This window comes from Podarcis raffonei, chromosome 5, assembly GCF_027172205.1.
Source record: "Podarcis raffonei isolate rPodRaf1 chromosome 5, rPodRaf1.pri, whole genome shotgun sequence".
In the NCBI taxonomy this organism is placed as follows: Eukaryota; Metazoa; Chordata; class Lepidosauria; order Squamata; family Lacertidae; genus Podarcis; species Podarcis raffonei.
In genome coordinates this window covers 27,314,747-27,342,322 of record NC_070606.1, presented here as the reverse complement: position 1 = coordinate 27,342,322, position 27,576 = coordinate 27,314,747, and the positions used below count along the sequence as shown (strand labels likewise).

General features: G+C 42.1%; 1 protein-coding gene across 2 annotated transcripts in view; it reads right to left on the bottom strand.

Moving 5' to 3' along the window:
* Window positions 1-17,716: 17,716 nt before the first annotated feature.
* Window positions 17,717-27,576, bottom strand: part of BICC1 (BicC family RNA binding protein 1) — a 111,153-nt gene continuing 101,293 nt past the window's right edge. The window contains exons 18-21 of one of the 2 annotated variants that reach the window (XM_053388305.1): window positions 25,608-25,764; window positions 24,770-24,930; window positions 21,407-21,506; window positions 17,717-21,181 (exon numbers count right to left, since the gene is read on the bottom strand). In XM_053388305.1, coding sequence (XP_053244280.1) covers window positions 21,051-21,181; window positions 21,407-21,506; window positions 24,770-24,930; window positions 25,608-25,764 — 549 coding nt within the window. In that variant the 3' untranslated portion in view covers window positions 17,717-21,050. Of the gene's footprint in view, window positions 21,182-21,406; window positions 21,507-24,769; window positions 24,931-25,607; window positions 25,765-27,576 lie in introns of those variants that run through there. The other variant, XM_053388306.1, reaches the window with a different exon arrangement.

Sequence of the window (27,576 nt, the reverse complement as noted above, 5' to 3'; positions counted from 1 at the left end):
TTCCTTCCTGATTTTTTTTTTACTACAATCTCAATTGCCTCACTAAAGCTGCTGGGGTTTTTTTTAAGTCCTCATGAAAATCCAGCAGTCTTTTGGTGTGGGTTTCTCCTCATATAAACCATTTTCTGTGCAATTTTGCCTAATATACACATTTTTGCAATGCAATTTCCTCAATATAATGCATTTTCATATTTTATTTTCTCCAAAAGATTGCATACCTTTTTTTGGTACACGTTGTTGTTGTTGTTGGTGGTGGTGGTGGTGTTTGGTTGTGTCCAACTCTTCGTGACCCCATGGACCAGAGCACGCTAGGCACTCCTGTCTTCCACTGCCTCCCGCAGTTTGGTCAGACTCATGTTTGTAGCTATCCAGCCATCTCGTCCTCTGTCGTCCCCTTCTCCTTGTGCCCTCAATCTTTCCCAACATCAGGGTCTTTTCCAGGGAGTCTTCTCTTCTCATGAGGTGGCCAAAGTATGGGTGCCTCAGCTTCACGATCTGTCCTTCCAGTGAGCACTCAGAGTTGATTTCCTTAAGGATGGAGAGGTTTGATCTTCTTGCAGTCCATGGGACTCTCAAGAGTCTCCTCCAGAACCACAATTCAAAAGCATCAATTCATTACTTGGCTAAATAACTGCATTGCAAAATTCAGACAAGCTTGAATTTCAAAGGCTGTCTGTATTTTGTTTCACACATTTTTTTAGGAAAGTGTGGATTAGTTAGGTTCACCTTTAAATGTGAACTGATTCAGATTTCTCCCCCATCCTTAACAATGGATGAAGGTTTTGTGCACCTATTGCTAACTAGACAGGGAATGGCATGCACCAAATGGAAGCTGCTGCATGCATGATTTCTCTCTGCATGGGATTGCATGTTCTTGTCCTTTGGCCTGGAGCCAATCTGATTCCGTCCCTCTCTTTCTTTTTTCTTTTCCTTCTCCTCCTGCGATGAGGCTACATTTTAATATTTTAATGTTTCAATATTTTAATGTTGTATTTTAATTTTGTTTTTAAGTTGTAATCATTCAACTTGTTTTATTATTTCTTGTAAGCCGCTCTGAGCCCGGCCTTGGCTGGGGAGGGTGGGGTATAAATAAAAATTATTATTATTATTATTATTATTATTATTATTATTATTATTATTATTATTATGTCTTCTTCTGCAGGGCAAAGAAATACAATGTACTTTTCAGTCGCAAGTTTCTTAAAAGCAGAGGACAATAAAACAGAGGAATAGGAACAAGAATAATAAAAGCACTGACAATCCCAGTGAGAAAAACCTAGCAGGAGAAATGAAAATAGCACCTGCCAGCTGTTGGTGAGAGGGAGCCGAGGATTTAAAGCCTGACTCCCTTTTCCCCACTAGGCAGCCAAATGGCATGATTTCAGATTGTCCAAGATGATGACCCACATGCATAAAACGAATCAAGGCCCAGGGTTACAACTTTGCACCTAGTTAAAGTGGCCTAAATCCCATTGTAGTCCATGGGAGTTAAGCAGCCTCACCGTGTGCAGGACTAAATTCAACAAAAATGCACACCCATTACTATTCTTGCACTTAGTAACTAGGCTTCGTGAGTTTCATTCGTTTGCAAGCATTTTAAAATAGCCCCCTGTGAGTCATAGTTCTGAAATGCCAATTATGTCTAAATAATCGCGTTACCTAAAGTGTTGTTGAACTCTTCCATCATAATGGGCCTATTATTCAGCTCCTTGTTATCAGTACAAAGGCAACTGATTGCATTTCTGCTACAGTGGGTGGCTGGAGACACGGGGGATTTGATAAGGAAAGAATTTTACATTCATGTTTTGGAAGCTTTCTGGAAAAGTCGAGCAATGTCAAATAACCAATAATGGAGGCACAGCTGAGGAAACTCTGACAATTGTCCATGACCTTCACCTCTACTTATTAATTGCTTCAAGTGCTTGCTCTATCACTGATGGTTTGTGTGTGCTTACCTGCTAACTCTACATTTTTGGGCCACCACCAAACAAGAGATGTGGATTCCTCGAACTGATTCAATGGTAGGATTCTGGTGGCACTTGAGAGGGAGGAGCTTAGGACCCACATGCTGCAGGTTTGATCTGCAGAATTTCCAATTAACAAGGCCTCTGATAGCAGGGCTTGGAAAGACCTGGGCCTAAGATCTTGAGGAACCACTGCCGGGCCTCAGGTGAGGCAACACACTGTGGGTGGAAATGCATGGAGTTCTCACTTCAGACACTACACTGGAAGAGCATATCGTCTTCAGTGTCTTTTTTTCCTTTTCTGCTCTGTAACCTTCAAAGGTGACCTTAAGGAATTGCACCAGAGGAAGGATGCGCAGCAACAGACCCTCCAACATTTATCTGATGAAAACAGGGACATCCTAGAACAAATTATTATTATTATTATTATTATTATTATTATTATTATTATTCCTCACCCACTCTGCACAGTTTCCAACACATATAAAAACATAATAAAACATTAAACATTATAAAGCTTCCCTATACAGGGCTGCCTTCAGATGTCTTCCAAAGGTTGTATATTTACTTATATCCTTGGCTCAGGGGTTGCATACCTCCAACATTTCTCTGATGAAAATAGGGACTTCCTAAGTAAAAGCGGGACATTCCAGGATCAAATCAGAAACTAGGACGGCTTCTGTAAATCCGGAACTGTCCCTGGAAAATAGGGACACTTGGAAAGCCTGCAACAGGTGCTGGGTTTCCCTGGGCTGAAAAAGCCTGAGGTAAAATTGTCTCCAATAGCACCAATTGTCTACTTTGGAAAGAGGACAGTGGTGGGAAGGATGAATTAATTCTGGCCTCGCTACGTCATCCACTCCGCTACCATATTTACACTGCCAATCGGACAGATCGTCAGCACAGTTGAGGACAATTTCGAAATCTTCTGGATCAGGAACGTCTTCGCTGGCTCACTCATCCTTCTGTTCGACTTGAAACGCAGAGGTTTATTTTAGCTTCCTGAACTAAATTTGTTTTGAAAGACTGACAAGAAAGGCCCAGCCTGGGGTATAAGTTTCACCAGTAAAAAAAAATATTAAAAAAATTCCTCCTGCTTTGCTTGTTGTCCCCCTTCTGTGCTGGTTGCTATGGAAACAGCAGGATGTGGGGCCAAAGTCCTCCGCTGCACTTTCTTGGCCCATTCCTCGGTGCCGTGCCCTCACCTCGCAGCCAAGGCTGGCTTTTGCCGTTCACTCACTTCCTTTCACCCTCCCCTCAAGCAGAGTCGGTGGTCTCTTTCCAAGGACTTCACATGGTTATGATTTTCAAAAAATAAAAAATAAAATTAACAAAATGCTTCTATAACAACGTTATTAAATCACTCTAAAACCGTTATGGCTTGTGGCTCACTTGCGATTTCCCTAGAGCACCACCGAAGGGCGACTGGTGATTTTACACATGGAAAACTTTCAACATGAGAGAAGGAGCCGGTCAAGAGCAGTCAACTTTTCCAACACGTTGGACACTCCAAGATCTCTAAATAAAGGGGCCGACTTTCAGACATAGAGACTGCAGCATGTTGTTTTGTGTTCCCCACTTCCCAGAGATGCCTTTTATGAGGCCAGTTTCCTAGGGAGGAAAGAGGCTCGTTCCATTTTTAAAATATCTGCTTATTTTCAAATATGCAAGTTCAGCAGATGGGTTAGTATGGCTGCTTGCACACCACATACCATATTTTCCCGTGTATAAGACACCCCCATGTATAAGACGCCCCCTATTCTGGGGGAATCCAAATTAAGAAAACACCCCTCAGCACTACCTGTGAATAAGACGAGCCCCAATTTTAAACCTCCTGTTTTGGTAAAACAAAAACAAAAAACCCTAGTCTTATACACGGAAAAATATGGTATTCAAAGCACACACGCTCTTCAAAGAATCCCAGGAGCTGTCGCTTGTTAAGGGTATTGTAGTTCTGTGTGGGTAAACTACAGTTCACAGGATTCTTTTTTTGGGGGGTGGGGGTGATGTGCTTCAAATGTATGGTATGCATACTAGGGCAGACACAAGGAGAGGCAGGCAGTAGAAATGTTAATGCAGCATCAACCGAAAGCAACAACATGAGGTCTTAGAGATCCCTAGGGCTGCTTCTTGTCAGCCAGTGACAAAAGTCAAGTTTCCTAAATCATCTTTCCTCACAGGAGCTCATGGTTTCACCACTCCCTATTTTATCCTCACAACAATTCTGTGAGGTAGGCTAAGCTGAGAGACAGTGACCGGCCCAAGCTCGACCTTGGAACAATAAATGGATAATAGGCTTGTATTGGATTGTAACGTTAAAGAAATAATAGGCTTGGGATCAGTAATTCACATTCGATTCAGGGTTCATGAGTAGGTAATCTAATTATATCAATGTCCTGACTTCACACATCAATAAAGGATAAATATTAGACAAGCTTAGCTGTTTAGAAATGTTAACATAAATCTATGAAGCACACACCCCAGTCTCTCTCTCCCCTCTGATAATGATATAAAGAAGGAATGGGTGTAAAGATAATGCTGTTTGGAAAGGAAAGGTTAAAATTGCTGGCGTTGATTCCTAGAGAGAAGAGATGGGAAACAGAGAAATGGATAGGGCACAAGACTATTGCCGAACGGCTTAGCTCAGAGCAACTGTGCAATGGGGAATCTGCCCCTGATTACATCTTGAAGTTGTTCCATCGTAGTGGTGGTAGGGAGATGATTATTATTTTTTATTTGTGATTTGTTTGGAAAAAAGAATGACTGGAATACTTGTAAATTTGGAATCTTTGCGATTCTGTTACAAAAACTGTGCAGAAGCGTTATCCAAAACTGCTCCCTTATGTAACAACAGCAAGGTTCTTATATACCAAATATTGGAAAAATAACTAATAGAGGTATGTGAAAATAAGCTGCACATGTGGCATTCTGGGCAATACATTGTGTTAGAACTAAAGCACAAATGTTATCAGTTCAATGAAAGCTGCCAGTTGCTTATTATCTCCTGGAACAAGGATGTGCATTGATGTATATGTTGCATCCAACTATCTCTTTAGAGGACTTGCTAGAAGAGATGTATATATTAAATACATTATTCATACCTATGTGTTAAACATTGATAAGCCCTAAGTATTTCACAGCACGGAGTAATGGCTTCAGATGTTTCTCGTTTCCCTGCAGTGCATTAAAACAAGCCAAAATACCTTTGAGACGAAGCTAGCGTGGGAAGGGAACTAGTAAAGATTTCAAGGCAGATGTGCCAGCATCCAGTTGTGAAACACTTTTGAACAATGTTTGGAGGGTAATTAAATTCCCCAGTAAAATGCTGAGTGCAGGTTGGTGGGGTTTTTTTGTTTGGTATGTGTCCATCCCCAAATTCCTGGTTTATTTCTTTTGGGCATGCTTCTTTATTAATTGGATCTTTCACAGTTTGAATGAAATAATCAGGTCAGGAAGACAGAAGCTTTTATCAACCACATTCCAAGGGTTTGAAATGTCCCAGGCTTAACAAGCTGTGATCTGCAGCTATACATATATTAAGAGGGAAAGCTCTTTGAAACACATCTTGCTACATGAAAACATGAGAGGGGTCAATTTCCAGATAATGTTGGCATATATTATTAGTCCTGCTCAACTTGCGACTAGCCCAAGCTTTACACAGTCCACCAACCATGGACCTAGTCCCACAAGGGGCTTGATAAACATTTTGCTGACTGCCAATGGCTATAAAAATAGATGGGTGGTTCTGCCAACCAGAATACATGTATAATCAGCTGTGTTTAGCTTGATGGGTGACATGGTAGAGAATCTTCCAGACCCATCCATTGCCTGAACAGCAGAACTAGCAGCCTGGAAATTCATAAGGAAAGGAAAACATAGATCTACGATCAGTCAGATGAGTTCTGAATTTTTCACCACCTGCATTTGAGGTTCTGCCCCACTGGCTTTGTTGCTCTCACTTTCTAATCAAATTAAAGAGCTGAGTGAGCCACCGCTTATCACTATGGTACCTGACGTGTCAAATCCTTATAGAACAATCCCTACACATGTTTACCCAGAAGTAAACCCTACTACAGTGGTACCTCGGGCTACATACGCTTCAGGTTACATACGCTTCAGGTTACAGACTCTGCTAACCCAGAAATAGTACCTCAGGTTAAGAACTTTGCTTCAGGATGAGAACAGAAATCATGCAGCGGCAGTGCAGCGGCAGCAGGAGGTCCCATTAGCTAAAGTGGTGCTTCAGGTTAAGAACAGTTTCAGGTTAAGAATGGACCTCTGGAACCAATTAAGTACTTAACCCGAGGTACCACTGTATGTTCAATGGGGTTCACTCTGTAATAAGTGTGTTTAAGATAGCAGTGTTCAGGGCGCCATTTGTATACGTGGGACAGCAAAAAGGCAGGGGTATGAAAAGTTCTTAATGTCTGCACCCAAAAGTCTTGGACTTGGGCATTGTTTAGAAGCATTCAGCTGCTGGTTTTCCCATTGGGACTCAGGATTCAGTTGACTGAAACTGGAAAAAAACAAACCACTATCATGTTTTGCTGACGTTGGCTGTGTATGCACCGTACAATTAAAGCACAACTCCCAAAGAATCATGGGAACTGTAGTCTGTTAAGGGTGCTGGGAATGTAGTTGTAGGGGCAAAGTTCTCAGGATTACTGTTCCCAAGATTCTTTGAGGAAAATCATGTGCTTTCCAAGAATGGTGTGTTGCTTTTGTTACCTCTTCCAAGCCTTTGAAATTGGGGAAAGCTATAAATTGGAATAAATTCTGTGCTTTTGCATATCACCGATTAATCTTATGAAGGCTTGCACAGGAGGACTTTCTGGTGCATTCTGCCCCAACTGTTATAATTGCACTCTGGCGTCTGAAGACCTCAATGAATCATCTGGGATGTTTATAAGTACTGCAACTCTGCAAGGATATTTCAATTTAGAGAGGTCTGTGGTGGGGGAGGATTTTCAAACGTGAGCCCTAAGACAAAATCTGTTTCCGCTCCTGAAAAAGCAATGCATGTTGTTGTTTATACTGTGAACAGGCCTATCACTGTGAATGGGCAAATTGATGAATGGCTGGAAACTTTTAACACAACCTTAATGTTGTATAATGACTGGGGATGTTTCCTAATGGTCTTTAACCTCTTTTTCTATAGTATTAAAAAGATGCAAAGAGAGGGTTGTAATTTAAGCATTTGCTTCGGGCTGAAACCTTCCCTGTATCCCGTGGAGAGCTTCTTATTAGAAGTAGTGGTGAGGAGAACTGCCCCTGACAAGCTCTAAAAACTTTGGAAAATAGCTTAGCTTAGCTTATCCTGTGTCCTGAACACATTATTTTCTGAAAAAACTAACATCAAATATGTAATTTGATCTCCTTTTACAAGCTGCCCTTGAATAGTTGATGATACCTATCCAGAACATACAATATAGTTAATACCTATTTATATTAAATTGCATGTGGCATATACATTCCAAGTAGCTGAATGAATGGATTAAGCATTACAAGTTTTACTGAGAGCTTGTAGCGCAGATGTGGTGGAAGAAAAGGATAGATATGTAAATACAAGCCCTGTGATTTGTGCCCCAATGGAAACCACACTCTAGTTTGCTATAGATCATACTAGCATGTACAAAACCAGTCAATGCACCTTCAGTCATGGTTTCCCTGCCGTGAGAATGGAGTCACACATTTCCCAAAATAACATTTAGCAGATTGTTCTGTTTTCAATAACTGGAGTGGCAACAATTTGATAGAGAAACTTCTGGAACTTTGTCAATGGAGGAAAACTGTAAAATTTGTTTACAGTCCTGCTTTTTTGAAGGAATGACTTCTCAAAGCTTTACTCAAGTCTTAGCTGAAATGAAGACAGGATCAGCAATGAACCAGCAGGAACAACAAGCCCTCACCAGTGGTCTGCACTTGTTCTGACCATAGCAGCTATCTGCCTACTTTGGGAGCAAAACTGGGTTCAGGAGCACTTCCAACCTTTGAACTGGCTTGAACTTCCAACAAGAGTGATTCCCCATCATAACAAGGTGTGTGTTTAATCTCAAGATCAGCATCAGTGCTGACAAAAAGCACCTGGCTTGTCTAGATTGAGTCTTAGCTTGCTAGAGTCAAGCGAAGCAGAATGGCAACATTGGCAACTGTTCTCTGTGGAAATATGTTGTCTGCTTTTAGGTACCTGCCTGCTTCCAATGAGTTTTGGATGCCAAGATGGGAAACCCCCAACACCTGTTGGGATTCCATCTTTTAAAGATACAGGGGCTCTGTCCATCTTTGCATCTGTAAATCCCAGTGAAAGGATTTAAAATAGCAGTTCTTAGGGATAGAGAATCAATACCAGCAGCCCCCCCCCGCCCACTAGTTAGCACTGCAGCTGGAGTGACAGAGCCTTGTAAAGTTACTGTGCGGCACATTTTCAAACACTGACGGAATTCATCTGGTTCATGATTTTTCTGAAGATTCCAGTTGCATTACTCTGACAAGAATGTCCTCTTGGGGATCAGTGAGAGATTCTTTAAAACACAGCGCAGGGTTTGCTGTCCCAAGATATGACTCAGATACAGAAATGTTATGTTAATAACCTGATGAAAACAGCAGATTTTGAGACATTGTGCTTCAACTATTTGCACTCTCGTTATTTAAACATACAATGAGCAACCTCTGATCTGAGAACATTAGACATTCTCTATTGATTTAATTCTTTGATTTAAAAACCTTTCTAAACTGTTTAATATTTAAAAATCTCATAAGTTCTTGGCACGTAGAAAATACAACAGAAAAACAATAAAAGAGTGCCATAACAGAGCCAACATTAAAAACAGCTAAGCAGTATTAGAAAATTAAAGTAAAAAACCCCCCAAAACATTTACATGACATTAGTTGCTTAGATCTGAGCAATATGATCAGCAGACTCACATGACACAACTCTTACTGGATTGTACTACTTTAGACAGCAAATGAGGGACTGAACTCTACATAAAAGAAACCCTGTACATATAGAAAATTAGATCTCCATGGGCTAAAACCTTTCTCCCTAATATGCTAGGTGGAAAGATTGATATGAGGGGAGGGCATTCAAATATATTAGATCCCTCACCTGAAGATATCTGTACCTACTGAATTTATATAAATTACAAACCTACTAAAATTTAGACATTATTGGTGCCGGATTAACGGGGTTCAGCATCTTACTAAGATTCAAGAACTGAAAGCATTCGACAAAACTAGCAATATTATAGAAATGTTTCACTCTCTTAGAAAGTGGCCACAGAAACAGAGTGATAAACTCGAGACAAACACATATCCTCATGACTTCAGCATGTATCACCCCCATACGGAACTCTGCCAATTTACACCAAAGATTGCCTGAGATTGCAATCCTATGCACAGCTACTTTGGAGCAAATCACATCTAAGGTAAACTTGCAACAGTATCTGACTGCTTGTTGTTTTGTCCAACTGGTGGATATGCTCCTCCTCCTCTGATCTTGGGTACATCTCCTTTACCCCATCAATGCTTATTTAACACGCACTGTGCTAACTGGCCAGTCATCAAAGGCAGTGCTGCACACCACCTACCATGGCATTTCTGTGTCCTCCTTGCTGGCCAGCACTTCCATCTGCTACCACAGCAGGGAAGTGGAAGAACCCTGGCTTAGTCTCGCATCACCTTCTGTGGAGACACTCTGCCATCTGCTGTCGCCTGCAAAACCACACTAGCAATCTCCGTGTTAAACATCTGCAATTGTTTTAAAGTAACGAAGTATTTGCTGTCACATTGGCTCACAGTTATAATGGGGCCGGAGAAACTTAGCAACTTGGAGAGGAGGTCAAAAAGGCTTTCCATATCGGCTGTAAAAGTTTATTTATAGATCTGAAAGGAATTTGCTTCCCAGATATTCTCTGAATACTCAAACGTTTAGCAAATATTTGATACCTGTATTTGAAATCCAATTAGGTTTGATTCCAGTGGGTCCCTCCCCCCCTCCATCTTTGATATTCTGCAGTATTTGATAGCTGACTATTTTGGTTCAGCTCGGAAAAGATTTGGAAAATACGAGTTACAGTGGTACCTTGGGTTAAGTACTTAATTCGTTCCGGAGGTCTGTTCTTAACCTGAAACTGTTCTTAACCTGAAGCACCACTTTAGCTAATGGGGCCTCCTGCTGCCGCTGCACCGCTGCCACACGATTTCTGTTCTCATCCTGAAGCAAAGTTCTTAACTCAAGGTACTATTTCTGGATTAGAGGAGTCTGTAACCTGAAGCATATGTAACCTGAAGCATATGGAACCCAAGGTACCACTGTACTTTCTCACATATACAAACAGAAAGAAAAAACACTCATTTCCCAAGCCAAAATGTGGCATCTTTAGGACTGCAATGGGGCCTGAACACCTCTCCCAACTTCCCACAATTCTTGAAACTCCTCCTCTTTCCCCAGATGTTTCCTTACAGTAGCATTGTTCCTAGGAATGCTAAAACCACAATACCTTAAGCCCCATGGGACTCTGGGAAATGGAAGTCCCCAGGGTACCCAAGTACTTAGAATTGTGATAGCATTCAAATACAGTGGTACCTCGGGTTACATACGCTTCAGGTTACAGACTCCGCTAACCCAGAAATAGTACCTCGGGTTAAGAAGTTTGCTTCAGGATGAGAACAGAAATCATGCTCCGGCGGTGAGGCGGCAGCAGGAGGCCCCATTAGCTAAAGTGGTGCCTCAGGTTAAGAACAGTTTCAGGTTAAGAACGGAGCTCCGGAACGAATTAAGTACTTAACCCAAGGTAACACTGTACTGTGAATCATAAAACATACTGATAGCTCATGAAATGTTGTATTTGCTGGTCAGACATCTTGCTGGCTCCAGTTCTACATTCCGAAGCCTACTGAACTAGCTAGCCATTAACTCCTACTTCAGCACTGGTGGTGAAGTGGAATTCCCCACATCTGAGGCAGCAGATCAGCTGAGGACAGGACCTGCGGCAAGAGAGGGAACAGGTGCCTCTGAAGAAACAGCTTGGGCTGCTGCTTGAGGCAGTCACCTCACTTTCTCCAAATGCCACCTTCAATCCACTCAGCAGGATTGCTCAGCCATAAAACTAATTCACAAAAATTCAAATATTCATTCTGAAGGAGGAGAGCACCAGTGGATACAAGCTTAGCAGAAGCTTGATGTTCCCACCTCTTTCCTGGGTGGGTGTTCCGAATTTGCTGGTGTCTGAGGCCTGCACAGATCATACCATGTATAGTTGCAACTTGTGCTCTACTTGTAGATGTGTGAAATAATTTCAGAGTTTGTGCGCTCGCGCTCTCTCTCTCTCTCTCTCTCTCTCTCTCTCACACACACACACACACACAGAGAGAGACACACACACAGAGTAATATTAAGAGTGTGGTGTTCCCAGAGGAAAATTGGTCCTCAAAAGGCTGCCCTGAACTGTTCACCCCTTGGTGAAGAGGGAGTAAAACAGGAGTGAAAACCATAGACAAGTGAGTCAAAGTTTCAGAGAGGTGTGCAGGTAGCTCCAGCAGCCAAAAAGCCTAACGGCACTACATGTGTCCTTTGCAGTGTGCAAAAGTTACTAGCTTCGAGTTGTTCACACGCAGAACAGGCTCCTGCTAAGCGCTCCTTTTGTATTGCTTGCAGATTTGGAAACCTTCCATGTTTGTCACTTTAAATGAAGACCAGGCAGCGCTCTTATTTGTGTAAGTATAAAAGTCCACAAGACTATGCGTGGTTCCAAAAGCTGTTCTGGGCCTTTAACATTCAAAAGGTTGGAGACAGGATATGATGAAGAAATGATTAAACAAAAACGGGACAATCTGCAGCCAATTTCCACAAAGGAGAACCATGATTCAACAGTTGCATCAAGGATCCTGGCTTTTATGTGTACCAGATGCACAGAGGCTCTTCCCAGTGTGCAGTTATTGCTGCTCGGCAGGAATCCTGTGCCACAGGAACTTTACCCTTTCTGTCACCTGGGTGACTTAGGGGCTTCCGGCTCTCACTAGGACAAAAATCTGAGAGGCACCCTAAGCTGTGAAGAAAGCGTTTTGGGAAGAGAAGAGATTCTACTTCTCTTAAACTGCAAGATTATAAATAATCTACACCATTTGCCTTCCTCTCTGTCCGGATTTGTACCGTTTCCACCTTCAGCTTCCTCTGGATAGTTTATTCAGCTGATGGGTTTGCTACAGCAGAGACAAAAGGGCAGAGGCAGCTCTTGGAAACAGCGGATTTTAAATAATTTCAAAAAAAGTAAACAAAAATTATTCTATCTATCCCCCTAAATGCCTGATAGACGCTAAGGAAAACTGGGGTGCTATTACACACTTAACAACTAGAAACTACTCCCCTCCTCTCATATAAACAATATCTTAGAAGCCCCATACAGAAAACCAACTCTCCCAGGATTCATCTCCTCAGCCTCGGGTTGGCTCAGTGGTGCTACTAGGACCAGCTAGTGCAGGTCCAGGCACCCATGCAGGCCAGGGCACCACAGCTGAGGGGGGTCTTTATTTTTCTTTAAGTGCAGCAAAAGCATCCTGCTTTCTCCAGTAGCAAAGCTCTCAGGTGAGTCTTTAGGCTCAGCACTGTTTCTTGGGACTCCCATGCAACTATACAACATTGCAGATTGTATGTGGGTTTCCGCAGCTGGCTGTCAGGGACCGTGCTGAAGAGGGCTGCACAGATGAGGAATGGTGGGAACCTCCCCCTCCCCCTGATCAGGATCCTGAATCTTCCCAGGAGCAGTGGGACAGTATAGATTTGGAACAGTGGTTTGCAGAGGGACATACCTCAGAAGACAAAAGTTGGGAAGAACTGGGTGGTGAACAGCTAGGAGAAAAATGAACCAGGAGAGAGAGAGTTAACAAACTCCGATTCACTGGAAACCATCCAGCTGATCAGTCCAAGGTCATGGAGATTAGATAAGGTAGCTGAACAGAAGGAACAGTGGTTGCGAGATCAGGTTGCAAGACGAGGGAGTGACTTGGGGGGGGGAGTGGGTGTAAACCTTAATTGGGAGCACCTTTACTCCAAGAATGGACTCTTTGTTTTTTCGCTGGGATCATTAAAATCTCTTCAAATGGTAAGAGGCTATTTTTGCTTTGTTCTGCTTATCCACGGCCAAAGGGAGGGAGGAAGCTGCTTCCCTGAAGCCGGACATTGGCTTACAAATAAAAGTCTAGCCAGGCACACATCCGCAACAGTACAAAACTCTCAGCATGCTGGCTGCTGCTCTGTTGGCACTTCTTGACATGTTGTGGCGTTCACATGGGCGTCCCAGCAAGTGATGCTGAACAGGAAGATGACACGAGAACGCCATACTTGCTGGACATTTTAACTACACAGCATTTAAAGAAAAAGGCTCCTTCAGCCACTTTGCACAGGTAAGGAGAGCAGCCCCCTTGGTCCTTTGCAAGGAAGAAGAGGAGCTACCAAGAGTGGCAGGGTTTGGCACAGCAGGCACCTGCTCTGGAATTGCTCGAGCCCTCATATTTGTTATTTGTTTGCCCATTTTTTAATCCCACTCTTCTTCCAAGGAGCTCAAGGCAGGATGCATGGCTCCCGTGCCCCTATTGTTTCTGCACAATCACCTTGTGACAAAGGCCACCCAGATGAAGGGAAAATGCAACACACAAACAAATGCAAGATCTCCTTCAAACATCAAAATGGCAGAATGGAAATGGGAGTGCATGTTCATGAGAGTAGGCTGCACTTCCAAGGATGAGCCCCAGCTCCTATTTTCCAGGGAGACAGGAAAGTCCCAACACACAATGGAAAGTGACGTCGTCGCTGAAAACCAAGAGCTTGGTATAAAATGTCTTCTACACTTCAAGGACAGACCCCAGCTCAAACTCAGCACCTGTGTTTGAGAACAGGAAGGATGTAAAAGAAAACACGATGTGATCTGGTGTGCTCGAAGCCAGAGACAATGAACCCAATGGAATGAAAGTTTGTATGAATATTTAGGACAATGTACATCATTTCATGTTAATCCTCAGCTTGAAACTCTGTACCCGTTATCCAAAGGGCAAGGAGCAAATGAGGCCTCTGAAGCTCTTTACTAGTACAAAACAGTTTCATTCGATTATTTTCCGTCTTTTCCATCTGCGAGTTTCTTGGAGGTTGCAACAGCCCTTGGCGCACGCTGAGCAATTTCCATCACAATTTATTCAAGCTTTGCCTAAATATCGCCTGGGACCGTTTAACATCTCTGCCAAGTCAGTGTTTTCAGGCCCCAGTCATGAGAAAGAGGACTGCTAACACAGGCAACTCCACAGAGTAACGCTAAAAAGCTCCACATCTTATGTTGTGAAATTGTTTCAGTTCCTGAAACCAAAAGCATGTTTGAAATATATGCAGTTTGACCATGAGGTATTCGGGAAATAACATTTCTAAAAATTATTCACATTGGGTGTAGCCTTTCCCAGGGCTGTTGGAAAGAATTGTGTTCTGCAGATCTACTGAATTCCTTCCCATTATTTAAAAGCATGATCTTACATTGCAATATCTCTCTTGTCTCCCTCACACACCCCTACTTGAAAATGGGGACTGGTGTGGTACCAAAACGTAAAGTAGAATTGTGTCTGGAATGTATTGTTCCAAATTTCATTCTAAAACATCAGAGTTATCGCATCCAAGAAACTGCCCTTCTTCTAAATCGAAGCCAAAATTTAAACCAAGGGCCTCAGTTTATTTCGACAAAAAGCTTTAAGAAGCTGCATTTTCGTTACCGTTCCTTGAGGATGCTGGAAAAAGCAATGTCATTGTTTGTGAATGATCCCGAAATGTGTAGATGGATTTGAACGGCCTCAGGTCTTTCTTGTTATGGCTGTATGGTAAAAATGACATGAAACGTGGAATTCAAGGAGTAGAAACCAGCTACCCCAGTTTGGGGAAAAAGCCATTGTGAGCCGGTCCCAGACCAAAGCTCAGTCTCAGTTCACAATGGCTGGCTCCAGTGCCAGCCCTCCTTGCCTTTCCCCCCTGTTGCCAGTCCTGTGTTTTCTCAAAGTCTCCCCCGGTGAACAGAGACAAAATGACAGAGCTGGCTCATGTGATGGCCTTTGTCAGCTGCCTCAGCCTCATCAGTAAGACCTCCTTCTACCTGGATGCTTCTGAGAACATTTAAGACCTCCTGGCATTTTTCTGTTTCCATTATGTAACTTTGATAAGCATATACAAAGCACAACAGCCTGACAGTGATTTATGTGTTTCTGTTTACCTTTTACTTTGTGTTTTGAACTCTTGGTAAGCACATAAAATTTCCTTGCCTCCAAGAGCTTCCCATTAACTTCATTTAGGGTGTGTGTGTATAGTGGGGAGACATTCAAAGCCTTGCTATTAAGGCAGAGATGGGGAACGTGCTCCCCCCAGACATTGCTGGGCTACAACTCCCAATGGCTGGGAATGTTGGGAGTTAGTTTCTCACCTCTGTATTAAGCTTTGCAGTAAAGATTCTAATGGAAGCCCCATCGCTGTGGGATGCAAGAATGGATTCAGGGTGAGGCTTTTTGAAGAGTTCCTTCCAAGCCTTCACTTCTTCACAAAAAGAGCAATGATTCCACAATATCTATTTCACTACTCTTCCACAATAACTATTTCACTACTCTTGCTTTTAGCATAATATCACTTCTGAAGTGTTCTGCCATCCCTTGCTACAGCTGTAATTTATTTCTAGTCTATTCCCAATTTGGACCTCCTTGTTCTTCTATACTCACCCTATGAGGCCCGTTCATCATTATATTTTCTTCCAATGAAGTTCCTTTTTTTAGTTTTCATGTCGCCTGCAGCACTTTTGGGGCAACTATCACTGATAACTTTTTAAGAGCTTCACTGCACCTTGGCAGTTCCCCTTTATCTATGCATTTTGCTCTCCACAGAACATTATCTGTTAACTGCTGAAATCCACCATCGTGATGTGAGTTCCCTTTGTTCCTGTACTGACACGTTCCTTCCTTTTCAGAGAGCAAGTGCTACTGACATTCACAATTCTATGCTGTTCTGAAACTACCTCAGAAAAAGCAGCTTGAGAAGTCAACGAAAATGAAGACAGGTTCACTCACAAACCTATGTGCACCTGCTTATTCTTCACTGCAGGTTTTACGTCCTTTTTTAATCCAGATTTTGAGGATTTTAAATTTATTTCTATAAATCTTTTCTGGTTAGTACTCTGATTTACAAGATGGTCAGGAACAGTTGGCAAATTGGTTACAGTTCCACCAAGCAGGATGCAAGGACACCCCTTTCAACTTATTTCCAGAGTTTGCTTTGATGTTTGAACATACAGTATGCACTTGTTAGGATTCTCAAAGCCTAAAACATTATGCAGAAAGCTCCAAGCAGTTCAGCTTAAAAAATAGCTGCACAAAACCATCCTTGCCGAGGGAGAGAAAGCTAATCAGCAAGAGGGCCAAGAATATCCAAAGCAGATTATCTCACATGCAACATTGGAAAACATTGGTGTTTCATAAAAATGCATCAATGCAAATGTGCACAAACCAGGACAGCCTAATTTCTCAAGAGAGCCAAAACATTTCTCTAGCAATAATTCCTAAGCAAGAGACCACAGAGTGAGCTCCATAAGACAATGGAAACAGTGTGTGTTAAGAAGACTCTGTGCATAGTGCAGGCTTGAAGTCTCCAAGTAGGAAGACAGAAGCATCAGCTCTAAGCTGAGATAAAAGGTAAAGGTAAAGGTACCCCTGCCCATACGGGCCAGTCTTGACAGACTCTAGGGTTGTGCGCCCATTTCACTCTATAGGCCGGGGGCCAGCGCTGTCCGCAGACACTTCCGGGTCACGTGGCCAGCATGACAAGCTGCATCTGGCGAGCCAGCGCAGCACACGGAACGCCGTTTACCTTCCCGCTAGTAAGCGGTCCCTATTTATCTACTTGCACCCGGGGGTGCTTTCGAACTGCTAGGTTGGCAGGCGCTGGGACCGAGCAACGGGAGCGCACTCCTCTGCGGGGATTCGAACCGCCGACCTTTCGATCGGCAAGTCCTAGGTGCTGAGGCTTTAACCCACAGCGCCACCCGCGTCCCTTTGATGGTTACAGAATGTATTAGCTTCACTGGATCCAGTATTTTCTTTATAATGCAGTATTTCTCAAAGGCTGATTCATTTGCAGTGCTGTGGGAGCCTCTTCCTCTTAATGCAGCCGTAGCCTGTTCCAGAAATGTACGTGTGAAGACACCATATGGGTAAAATCAATGACGTGACTTAAAAGACAGACAATATGGGGTGAAACCATGCAAATCAGCCTGGCCAATGTGGTTCTACCAGAGCACAACAAGAGGAAATGGTTCCCATACCACTGTGGTAAAATGAAAACTGACCCTTAAGAGGGATACATATGCAGTCAGAAGGAGACTGTCTTATAATGCTTTTATTACACGTTGAAGCTCTTGCCATCCCATGACTGCAGAATGGGGGCTGGGCTGGAAGACACAAGGAGAGGATCCATCACAACTACAGAAAGCCACAAGGACAAATGTGGAGAACTCTATGTGTGACTACGGTTCCCCATGCATTTTATTTAGGGGAAATGTTTATGCTCCATAATAAAAAGCTGCCTGAGATAGGCATGGGCAAGTTTGCCCATGTTTTTCTCTGGCTAAAACAGCCTCAAAGTCTCTAGCTCTTTTTCTTGTGGAAATAACAAGAAAAACAATGCAAGTGCTTAAAAAATAATAATCAATTGCTCAGCAAGAAACAAGTAGCTCCAAATCACTGGGTACACATAAACTTCCATTTTAATTTGATTAAAAACAATATTTTTATTCAATAACTCTAAACATCAAACATAATGTTACAAACAGACTTGGCTGTTTTGCATCATATCCAAAGCATCCGTAGACCCACTCCTCAGCATAAAATCTCTGGTTATGGGCCTTAGTAGTGGATATTAAACATGAATGCTTCCCCATTTCAAAGGTTGCCTACTGAAAGTTAGCCCACTGGGTCTGAGACTGGTTTGAACTCTGCTCCCATGGCAACGGAATAATTGACAGGGGGGACAGGGTGCATTTGGACCATGTGATCCCTCGAACAGCACTCTAAAGCACTGTGTTCTCAGTGTGTACCACACACAGTTTCTGAACATATAGATTGCACCCGTAAGGGACAGTAGCTCATGGGTATTCTGCATTTGCAACCTTTCCCCCACAAAGTGTAAAGAAAAAGAAGGATGAGGTGACTATTACTCACATGATGTGCCCCTTCACTTCAGAAGCACGATCAGCATTCTTTAGTAACTGTGCCTGTTGACAATACTCAGTTTAGGTTAGTCCTCACAGGGCCTAGCATTATTGAGAAGATAACAAGCATGTATTTGCTCTGACTTTGGGAGCAACCATTCCATGTTAAGAGAACACGAAATCACCTCTGGAATAAATCTGTGTAAAAGACGACAGACTACATTTCATAGGCAGTGTAACAAGGGGGTTATATAAATTTATTCTTTCATGTAACATTTGATTAGTTTGGAAAATTCCCATTTTTGAACGTTTAATTCCATCTTTCATTTATTTATTCTTTAAAAAAAATTCACTAAAAAGGACCCCTTCCCTCCCCAAATACAATCTGTATCTGCTCTATATTTACAGATAACTGGTCGCTATAAAGGCACAAAATTTAAAACTAACGTTTCAATATCTTTTTGTGCATAATACAATATTGACAATACTGAACATTGCATTGCCATATATCCCTTTTGTGGAATCAAAAGGAGTGAGAAAGTTGTTCTTCCAGTGTGGAATTTGTGTGTGTATGTGTTGTGAGTGTGTAGCCCTATCGTTCTTATATCTGGGAAAATCTTCACTTCAGCATAGACCACAGCAGCTTAATTGCATCTTCCAGGTATAATACTGTCATTACACACATGGCATTTAAGTACAAACTGGAAAAAATATGCACAGATCTGTGGGGGGGGGGACGAATGCCTAATAAGGCGAGTGGTGGGAGGGTGCAATGGCAGCCGAAAGAGACTGGCAGATAGGTGCTCATCCTAGTCTGAATTAACTCTGGCACAGATTAAACCAAGTTAGTTTTAAATTTTGGTAAAATCATTTCCATGGACAAGCCAAATTCATGAACTACTAAGTGCTTAATTCTACACATGAGGAGACTCATACCAAAGGGCATATTCATGATTAAGAAGATAGTTTCTTTTAAGTATCAGGATCTCTATATTACAGTGTGAACAGAAGTATGTGTTAAGTTTTGAGGCAGGACTAGCTGATTTCCAGGATAATACATAAGGCAACACACAGAAAAAGGCAACTACAGTTGAACATGCACTAATCTGGCCCGTGCTTTTTCAAACACTGGAGAAAGATCAGTAGCTATCTGAGTTGCAGTGAGAGGCTGATTAGCTATATAGCCATCACTGGATATGGTTAGAATGAATGCCGGTGGGTAACAGATTACAACTGCGTTATCTACCATTAAAGGTTTCCTTTGTGTGTGTTTGTGTGTTTTTCTTTGCCGCAGAAAACCATTATCCACAGAAAGTGTCAAAACTATTTCTCACCCCTGTTTTGCATATATAAAAAAAACAGCTACGGTAATTGGTTAAATCTAATGCCTTCGTTAAGAGTGGTTTGCAACCACCTTAAAGGGTTTGTACATTGTACATAAATAAGAAATTACAGTACAAGTAAGTTCACAATTTTTTCTATGGGAATGTTTTTCTTCTTTCGATAAATTCATGTTTGGAAACATTGTATTGCATCGCCGAGAGGCACTTCATCCTATCCTTCACTTCATAAATTTATACCTAGTCATTTGCAAAAAGACAGAAATAGTATAACCAGATTTCTTGACCTTTCACAGTATAAGAACACAACTGTTAGCTCTATCCATGCACAACACAGACTCTTTCTGGTGACAGTCAGTATGGATTTTTGGAAATAGCTCATCTCAAAACTCCATAGCTGACAATCACAAATTTAAATCAACCAATAAAACAGATGTCATTGCAGCTATTTGATTTATGTTGATCTATTGCTGAATGAAGAGTCAATGTAAGCAATATTCTTGAAATAAATGCAACAGTGCTGTCTTGTCAAATGAAATTAATGCTCTCCTTAAACGAACAATTGCCCAGAGTTCTGGCATGATGAACTGCCTTCCATCCTCTACCAAAAACTTTTTAGGAGATCCGTTTAATTTCTTATGCACTGTAAAGTGTACAGATTCTAAAAAATAAGACGTTTCCTATAAATAAAGTGTCCTTTAGTGGCAGTATATACTAAAATAGTCCTTTGCTTTGAGACGACCATTAAAATCAGTTTTAGCATTACAGGCAGCAGCTAAATAGGGATAACTGATGGCAATAAGGTTCATTTTGGTCTTTCATTGCATCTTTTACAGTGCACAAGATTAACTGTAAGGATTCTTCAAATGCCTCCCAAAAGCGAAAAGAAGGTTGAGTCCAACGCTAAGAGACCTGATTGTTGACGACTTCTCTACAGTTGTTTAAGGGGGGAAAATAACCAACATTTGATTTGCTAGTATGATTTATGGCATAAGAATTTCATCTAATGTGGGAACATACCTGGCAAATGTTGATAAGTGCCAATACAATATTTTTTCCCCATGGAAATTGAAGAGGAAAACAATAAAATTTCCACAGGACAAGCAATCAGAACACGTAAAGTGCAGAAAGACCTCAATTAATCATTAAGCAGTACCAGAAATACCTTCTTGATAAAAACCACATGCTATGCCCCTCTGGCATCCCAGCCCTTCACTCTCCGTTCAAATAAGTAAAAAAAAAATTTCAGTGCATACAATATAGTTATTATAAGTAATAAAATACTAAACAAAGAACCCTATATTATCATTATTGCAAATTCTGTCCAATCTACATGAGTAAAACATAATCCACATTTGGTGTTCAGAAAGAGACAAGTGTTCTCTTCCTTTTTTTGGCACAGGTATTTGTGCAGAAGGCTTTGGTCCTTGGTACCTAAATTCCCAAAGTGCAGGGGGTTGTGTGCAGTGATGGCTGTCCACAGGATTGCCATGTCCATTTGTGCAGTCAACTGTGAGAGCCTCGACTTACTGCTACCAGCGGCCGCTCACACTAGCAATGTCCGAATGAAATTGACGCGGCAGCCTTCCACTAGCGCCGCCTTCCAGGAACGAGGCACGGACATTGGAGGGGTCAAACAGTTTTCTTCGGTTTTTATTCAGTTCTGTGCATAGGAGGGGAGGGGGCAGGGAAAGAAAAGGGCTCATTAAAAAAATATCAGCTAAATAGGGATTAATTTTAAACAGTTGTTTTTTTTTGGTAAACAAATGCAGATTAAATCCATGCACATCAAGGAGGGTGAGATGTATTCTTGAGAGGTGACAACTCAAGCAAGCAAGGTAGCCAGGAAAAACAAAGGACTCTTATATGCACAAACAGTTTTGTTTACCTGAAATTGCAAGCAGCATTTTCCTTCGTGCACCAAAAGTAGTAATTCCGAGCTCTTTCAGATCCTGATCTGTGAGAGTGAGGAACGTCTGAAGATCAATCTGGAGAAAATACAGAATGTATACCTTAGTAATTCAAGATACAGAAGTCTCACAGTAAAGATTCAAAATGCATACTAAAGGGAACGGCATAGATAACTTCCCTGAAGAACTTTATTTTTATCATCCAAAGAGAAAACTGAGCAAGTACAGCATAGGGTAATCCTATGCTATGCCTACTCAGAAGTTAACCCCATCAAGTGCAATAGCACTCACTCCTAGGTAATTACACATATATAGTGAAAGTATGATTTACAACCATGAAGAAGAAAAGATTATAGAAATGCCACATTGCCAAAGTTTTTCTTCACAGAGGAGCAAGTGTAAAGGGTGCTTTATATGTACCCATAGTGCCCAAGCACTGTTTGTGTGCTATAACCACTATGCAAGTGGATCAGTTTCTGTTTACGTCTAGTGCAGGGAAGCAAGCATGGTGCACTCCAGATGATGTGGACCACAACTCCAGTCATTCCTGATCATTGACCATGTTGGCTACGGTTGATAGGAGTGGTGGTGCAAAACATCTGGAAGGAACCACAATGGCTACCCTCTGTTCTAGCGTCATGGGAGCAACCACAGAGGAGATGGGAACAGTACTATTAGAAGTGTGTGTAGGTCAAGACCTCAATGATGAGAAACGGGCTAAGAGCTGAACAACCTCAACACCCTTTCTACCCTATCCATACATTCCTAGATTGAGAAAATAAACCAACAAATGGGATGTAGCTGAGCAAGGAAACACTCTGTCTGAATTCAAGCCTACCTGCTGATCAGCAATGGTGCTGCTGGACTGGATGGATTTGTCCATCCAATTTCATAGCATCCTTTCAGAAATTTCCTTTAATGCAATGCTAAATCCTTAAGATGGCAATGTAATGCATCTGTGCCTGATTTCTGTAACTAAATAATGCACTGTCTGTTTTACAGGAGTTTCGATGCAAGCTTTAAATGAACTCTTGCTCAATTCTAGTTTGTTAATGAGGGAGTGAAATCTCCGCTTACCCAAATTCTGTCTTACATGCATTAAAAATGCCTGTCCTAGAAAAACAAAACAAAACAATAGCCTGGTTCACACAGCACAGTAAGTCAGTGTACAACTTACAGTGTCCATGTGAACATGCTGGCTCCTGGAGAGGAACAGGTATCCTCTTTGCTTCTCGATGGGCTTCTTTGATTAGTGCAGCTCAGCAGCTTAGCTTAGTGTGTTGCCTGGGATCAGTTAAGACTTCTCCTCTTTAACCAGGATTTGTAAAGCAAGCTTTGTCCTGTGGTTGCAGGTAGTAGTTAAGAATGCAAATCCCTAACTATGAGCTCAGTTTCCAAAATGCCAGGTTAGCTGCTGTGCTGCACCAAGCTAAAAAGCCTGGGAGGAGGAAAGCAGCTACAATCTCCATCTTGGGAGCTAACACATCGGTGCTAAGAAATTATCTGAAAGTGTTACGTGCTGCTGAATTGTTCATGTAAATAATGACGGGGTGAAAAGCAAGTTTCCAAGGGCATTCACATATCCAGCATCCTGAACACACATACGTGTGTATTCTCAAAGACATGTGAATTTCAGAATTTTCAGATGGTAAGCCATCAGATCTATACCACCAGATGGCATACCTCTTTGCAAGAGTCTACTACAAAAATAAGAAAGAAGGCCAGTAGCAATATTGAGTAGATGAGGGCAGGCTGGTAGACAGATGGCACAATTATATTCTAGTTTAACAAGCCAGGAGAGGCTCAAGATTTGGATGCTCACATGCAGCCCCTTGGCTCCTGCTTCACTTATTTTGTGTGAGTGGGGAAACAAGCCAGAAATACACAGTTAACCATAGTTTATTATGTGCAAACTAAGAACTGTGGTTAATGAATTCCAAACAAGCCAGAATCATATGTCAAGTTTAAGTCACTGTTTCATATCCAGGCTTCTATGGAAGCCACTGACCACAGTTTCTCAGTTTGCATGTAACAGGAAGCTATGGTTAACTGCAGCTTCCTAGTTTGTTCCCCTGCTTTCATGAAGGGAGTGGAGGGGCAAAGCATGAGCAAAGCAGCTCACAAATATCCTGGTTTTAGTAAGGCAGAATTTGGTATATGAATGTGGCCAATGTACCTGAGCTAAAGATGGCCCACTCTTTTTGTAATTCAGTTGGCAGAAGACAATCCCCACAGGATTAGGTACTGCTACTCCTGGGTACACTTGATAACATCATAGTTTCTGAGTACAATTCAAAGTGGTGGTGCTGACCTTAAAAGCCCTAAACACCCTCAGCCCTGTATACCTGAAGGAGCGTCTCCACCCCCATCGTTCAACCTGGGCACTGAGATCAAGCACAGAGGGCCTTCTGGTGGTTCCCTCACTGTGAGAAATGAAGCTACCAGGAACCAGGCAGAGGGGATTTCTTGGTAGTAGCAGCCACCCTGTGGAACACCCTCCCATCAGATGTCAAGGAGATAAGTAACTATATAACCTTTAGAAGGCATCTGAAGGCAGTCCAGTATAGGGTTTGATGTTTTATTATGTTATTATATATGTGTTGGAAGCCGCCCAGAGTGACTGGGACAACCCAGTCAGATGGGTGGGACACAAATAAATCATCATCATCATCAATATATCCTGCCTTTCCTTTCAAAGGAGACCAGTGGCTTTGCTGAGTTTTTGTGTAAGCCATGCCACAAAATACCAGATTTGTGTCCAGGCAATCAAAGTTTTGCTCCAATGAAAGCTGAATTCTGTGCCTTGTTCAAACTATGCATAGGGATAAAAGCTTACATTTTTCAATAACCATCACTGATAGGCAGCATGGTCAGTGTTCCAGGATCACAAGACCTGTAGTCCAACATGTTAGCTACCCATGCTTTAGTATGTTGAGCTGGGAAGCAAGCAGCACTATGCTGCAGTAGAGGCAATGGCCTGATAACAACAGGCAGGGCCAGAGGCTCTCCTGTTTCTTATGTAGATGTGCCACAAGCCACTGACGCACGGTGTCACTCATGAAGCACTCATACAGCAAGCTGGATGCCAATGCACTACAGAGCATGCGTCCACATATGCTTGCAAACACTGGAAACCAGAGTTGCTTCTCTCAGCACAGTGCTTTGAAAACACTTGAGGTTTGAAGCTAGCTATTCCTACATTCAAGGAATGAATATGTGGTCTTCACAGAATAGTAAATGAAAGCGCAGCAGATGGTAGCAATTGAGCGATTTAGTTTGGAAAGTAATCAAAACACTCTAGCAGGAACAACAACAAAAAAATGCCTTTTCCAGACACTGACCTCTTGTTGCTGGAATATGTCTGTGTATTTGCCCAAACCCAGTTTGCTGAACAGCTCAGGCAGGTCAGATCCCTTAAATAGGCTGTTCAAGTTACAGCCATTGCTTCCTGTCAGCGAGGAGATGCAGTCCATGTAATTGCTGCTGCTGAGATAATGTTCAGCTGGAAGTTCAGAGAGGAAGTACCTTTGAGTTTCCAAACAGTTTGCATTTCACTTTTAAAAGATATCCCACTGAACTACTTAAACTGTGCATAAGCCGCTGTGACAGGTAGACTTTAAACCCCAGCCCACCCATAGGCAAATGATCAAGCCGTAATATTTTCACTGAAGTGCTACGAAAGAAAGTCAAAGATTGAAACTACATGTGGGGCTGCTCCTGAATAGGACAGCCTTGTGTTAAGTCCCCCCCCCCTTTGATTTGTGTGTTTCAACTTACACAGCATCCTAAATGCCTGACACTGCGCATTCGCTCATGATAGCAGCAGCAGCCAATCAATCAATCAATCAATCAATCAATCAATCAATCAATCAATGATGTGGTGTTGGAAATATGGCAACACTCAATATGGTGACATCAGGCTATGAAGTTGATCCACACATTACAGAGTTAAAGGGAAGACCCATGATTCAGGGCAGCCTTTTTCAGCAACCTGTCCCCACCGCCACACACCCAGTTTCTAACTCTGTCCTAGGATTTTAACACTTGCAATTAACAGGATGAACTAAATAACCAACTTTGCTTCCGCTAGACTCGGGACAAAATTTTAGCCAAGCCAATGATAGTGCATGATAGAAGTCATGCTCAAGTTAAAAAAGAAAGAAAGCAGAAAATCATTACTTGATTTGTTTTGTTTCCTTTTAGGGCTGCCAATGGAAGAAACAAAGTCGCCAGGGGCTGCTGGGCCAATGCCATTGTGATCTCTCCAGTTATCAGAGTCGCTACCACTTCCTAGATGTTCCCGGCTGTTGGATCGTGAGAGAGACATTGATGAACCCTGCAAGAAAGAGAAGAAGGAATAAGCATAACCTGAAAACTGGGAGAAGGCTCCTTATAAACCTTAAATAATGGTCACCCTGAAATGACTTTTTTCTTTTCTTTTACAGGAGAGCACCCCTGTAGGGGAGCCACCCTAGGAAGGTGAGCAAGTAGAATAGGCCAAGATAAAGAGAGGAGGAGGAGAAAAAAGAGAGAATTGTTTAATCCCATTTCTCACTAGTGGAACAGAATGACATATTTCTCTATATTTCCAAGTTCTAAAAAATAAAATTCCACTATACAGAATGATTCCACATCAAGAAGAAGTGTAAACTATCAACCTCTGAAAGGTGATAGATGAGCATTTTTTGACATGGAAGAACACCCAGGCCTGAAGGGGTGAAGTTCAGCAAGGACTGCACTAGGATATATTGTTGAGTACTTACTTCGGGCTCTGGGGTCTTATTAAATACTTGCAACCAACAGGATTCTGTACTCACTGGCATATATGGAGGACACACTACCTTACTCAGCTCAGGGCCTCAATACCTTAAGGACCATCTCTCCTCATACAAACTGACCTGGACCCTGTGTGCTTGTTATCTGAGGCCCTTCCCTATGTCCTGCCTCCCTGAGAGCTTTGGAGGGTGACAACACAAGAATGGGTCTTTTTTGTGGTGGCTCCCCATCTGTGGAATGCTCTCCCCAGAGAGGCTTGCCTGGCACTTTCATTACATGCCTTTAGGCGCCAGGTGAAAACATCCCTCTTTACTCGGGCATTCAGCCATAGTTGGTTAAATGTGTGGGTGGGTGCAAGTCCTAGGGGCTGTTATGATTATTTTATTATCATGCTGTGTGTTATGTTTTTGTTATTATGCTGCATAAATTATTATGCTGCCCTGGGATCTTTGGATAAAGGGTGGTATATAAATCGAATAAATAAAAAAAGCAACCACAGTTATGCAATAAACCAAGGTTGTGCCACCTAGGCATTCATTTTGGCAGTAGCTAATCACTGAAGCACACATCAATCACCAACATGGTTGTAATATGTTTGGCACCCTTTTCAATGCTACTCTTCCTTTTTATTGGGCTTGCTCCCATTTTTTGTAAGAGACATCTCCATAACTTTGGTTTTAGGGAAAGAAACTCATGACCCGTATCACAAGTAAACCTGTGAAGCTCTTTTTAAAAAAGAAAATGGCACCATCCTAATGCAACAGTGCCTTCACAGGGCCAGTCTTTAACTATGACCTGGAATGCTCCTCACCACACTGAGATTGTCATGTGATCCACTGGAGACTTTGTGACCACACCCACATGTTCCCAGAGTTCACTGGTTAACTCCTGGGCTAATAATTTTGGAATCAATGATGTAAGGTACCGTGACAGAAGTGCTTTCTAATACCAATGGAAGTTCTGAAAACAGCCCAGTATAAGCAGGAAAACAAAGGGATCCATGGTTTTTATTTTGCCCACATGTCTCAAGCAAAGCAAAACAATGAGTGGCGGAGTCTCTGAAGAAATAGTTTACAGAGCAAGGAACCCAGGCTGTGGTTTGCTTCTGGGCTACAGCCAAGTGACTCAGAGACAGAAAACATTTTTAGTTTCCTAATAAACTCCTGTGAAAAAGGGAGACAAGTAAAATGGCTGAAAGATAATGTGAAACACACGAGTCAACATTTATCTGCTAAAAGTATATACAGTACGAGGAACAGCGTGGCCAAACTAAACCTGTTCCTAAGGGAAATCCATTTTTATCATTTACATCCTATTCATAAGTTGTGAAGATGGTTCACAAAAAAGCCTGTATCTCATTTAATGCAATGTT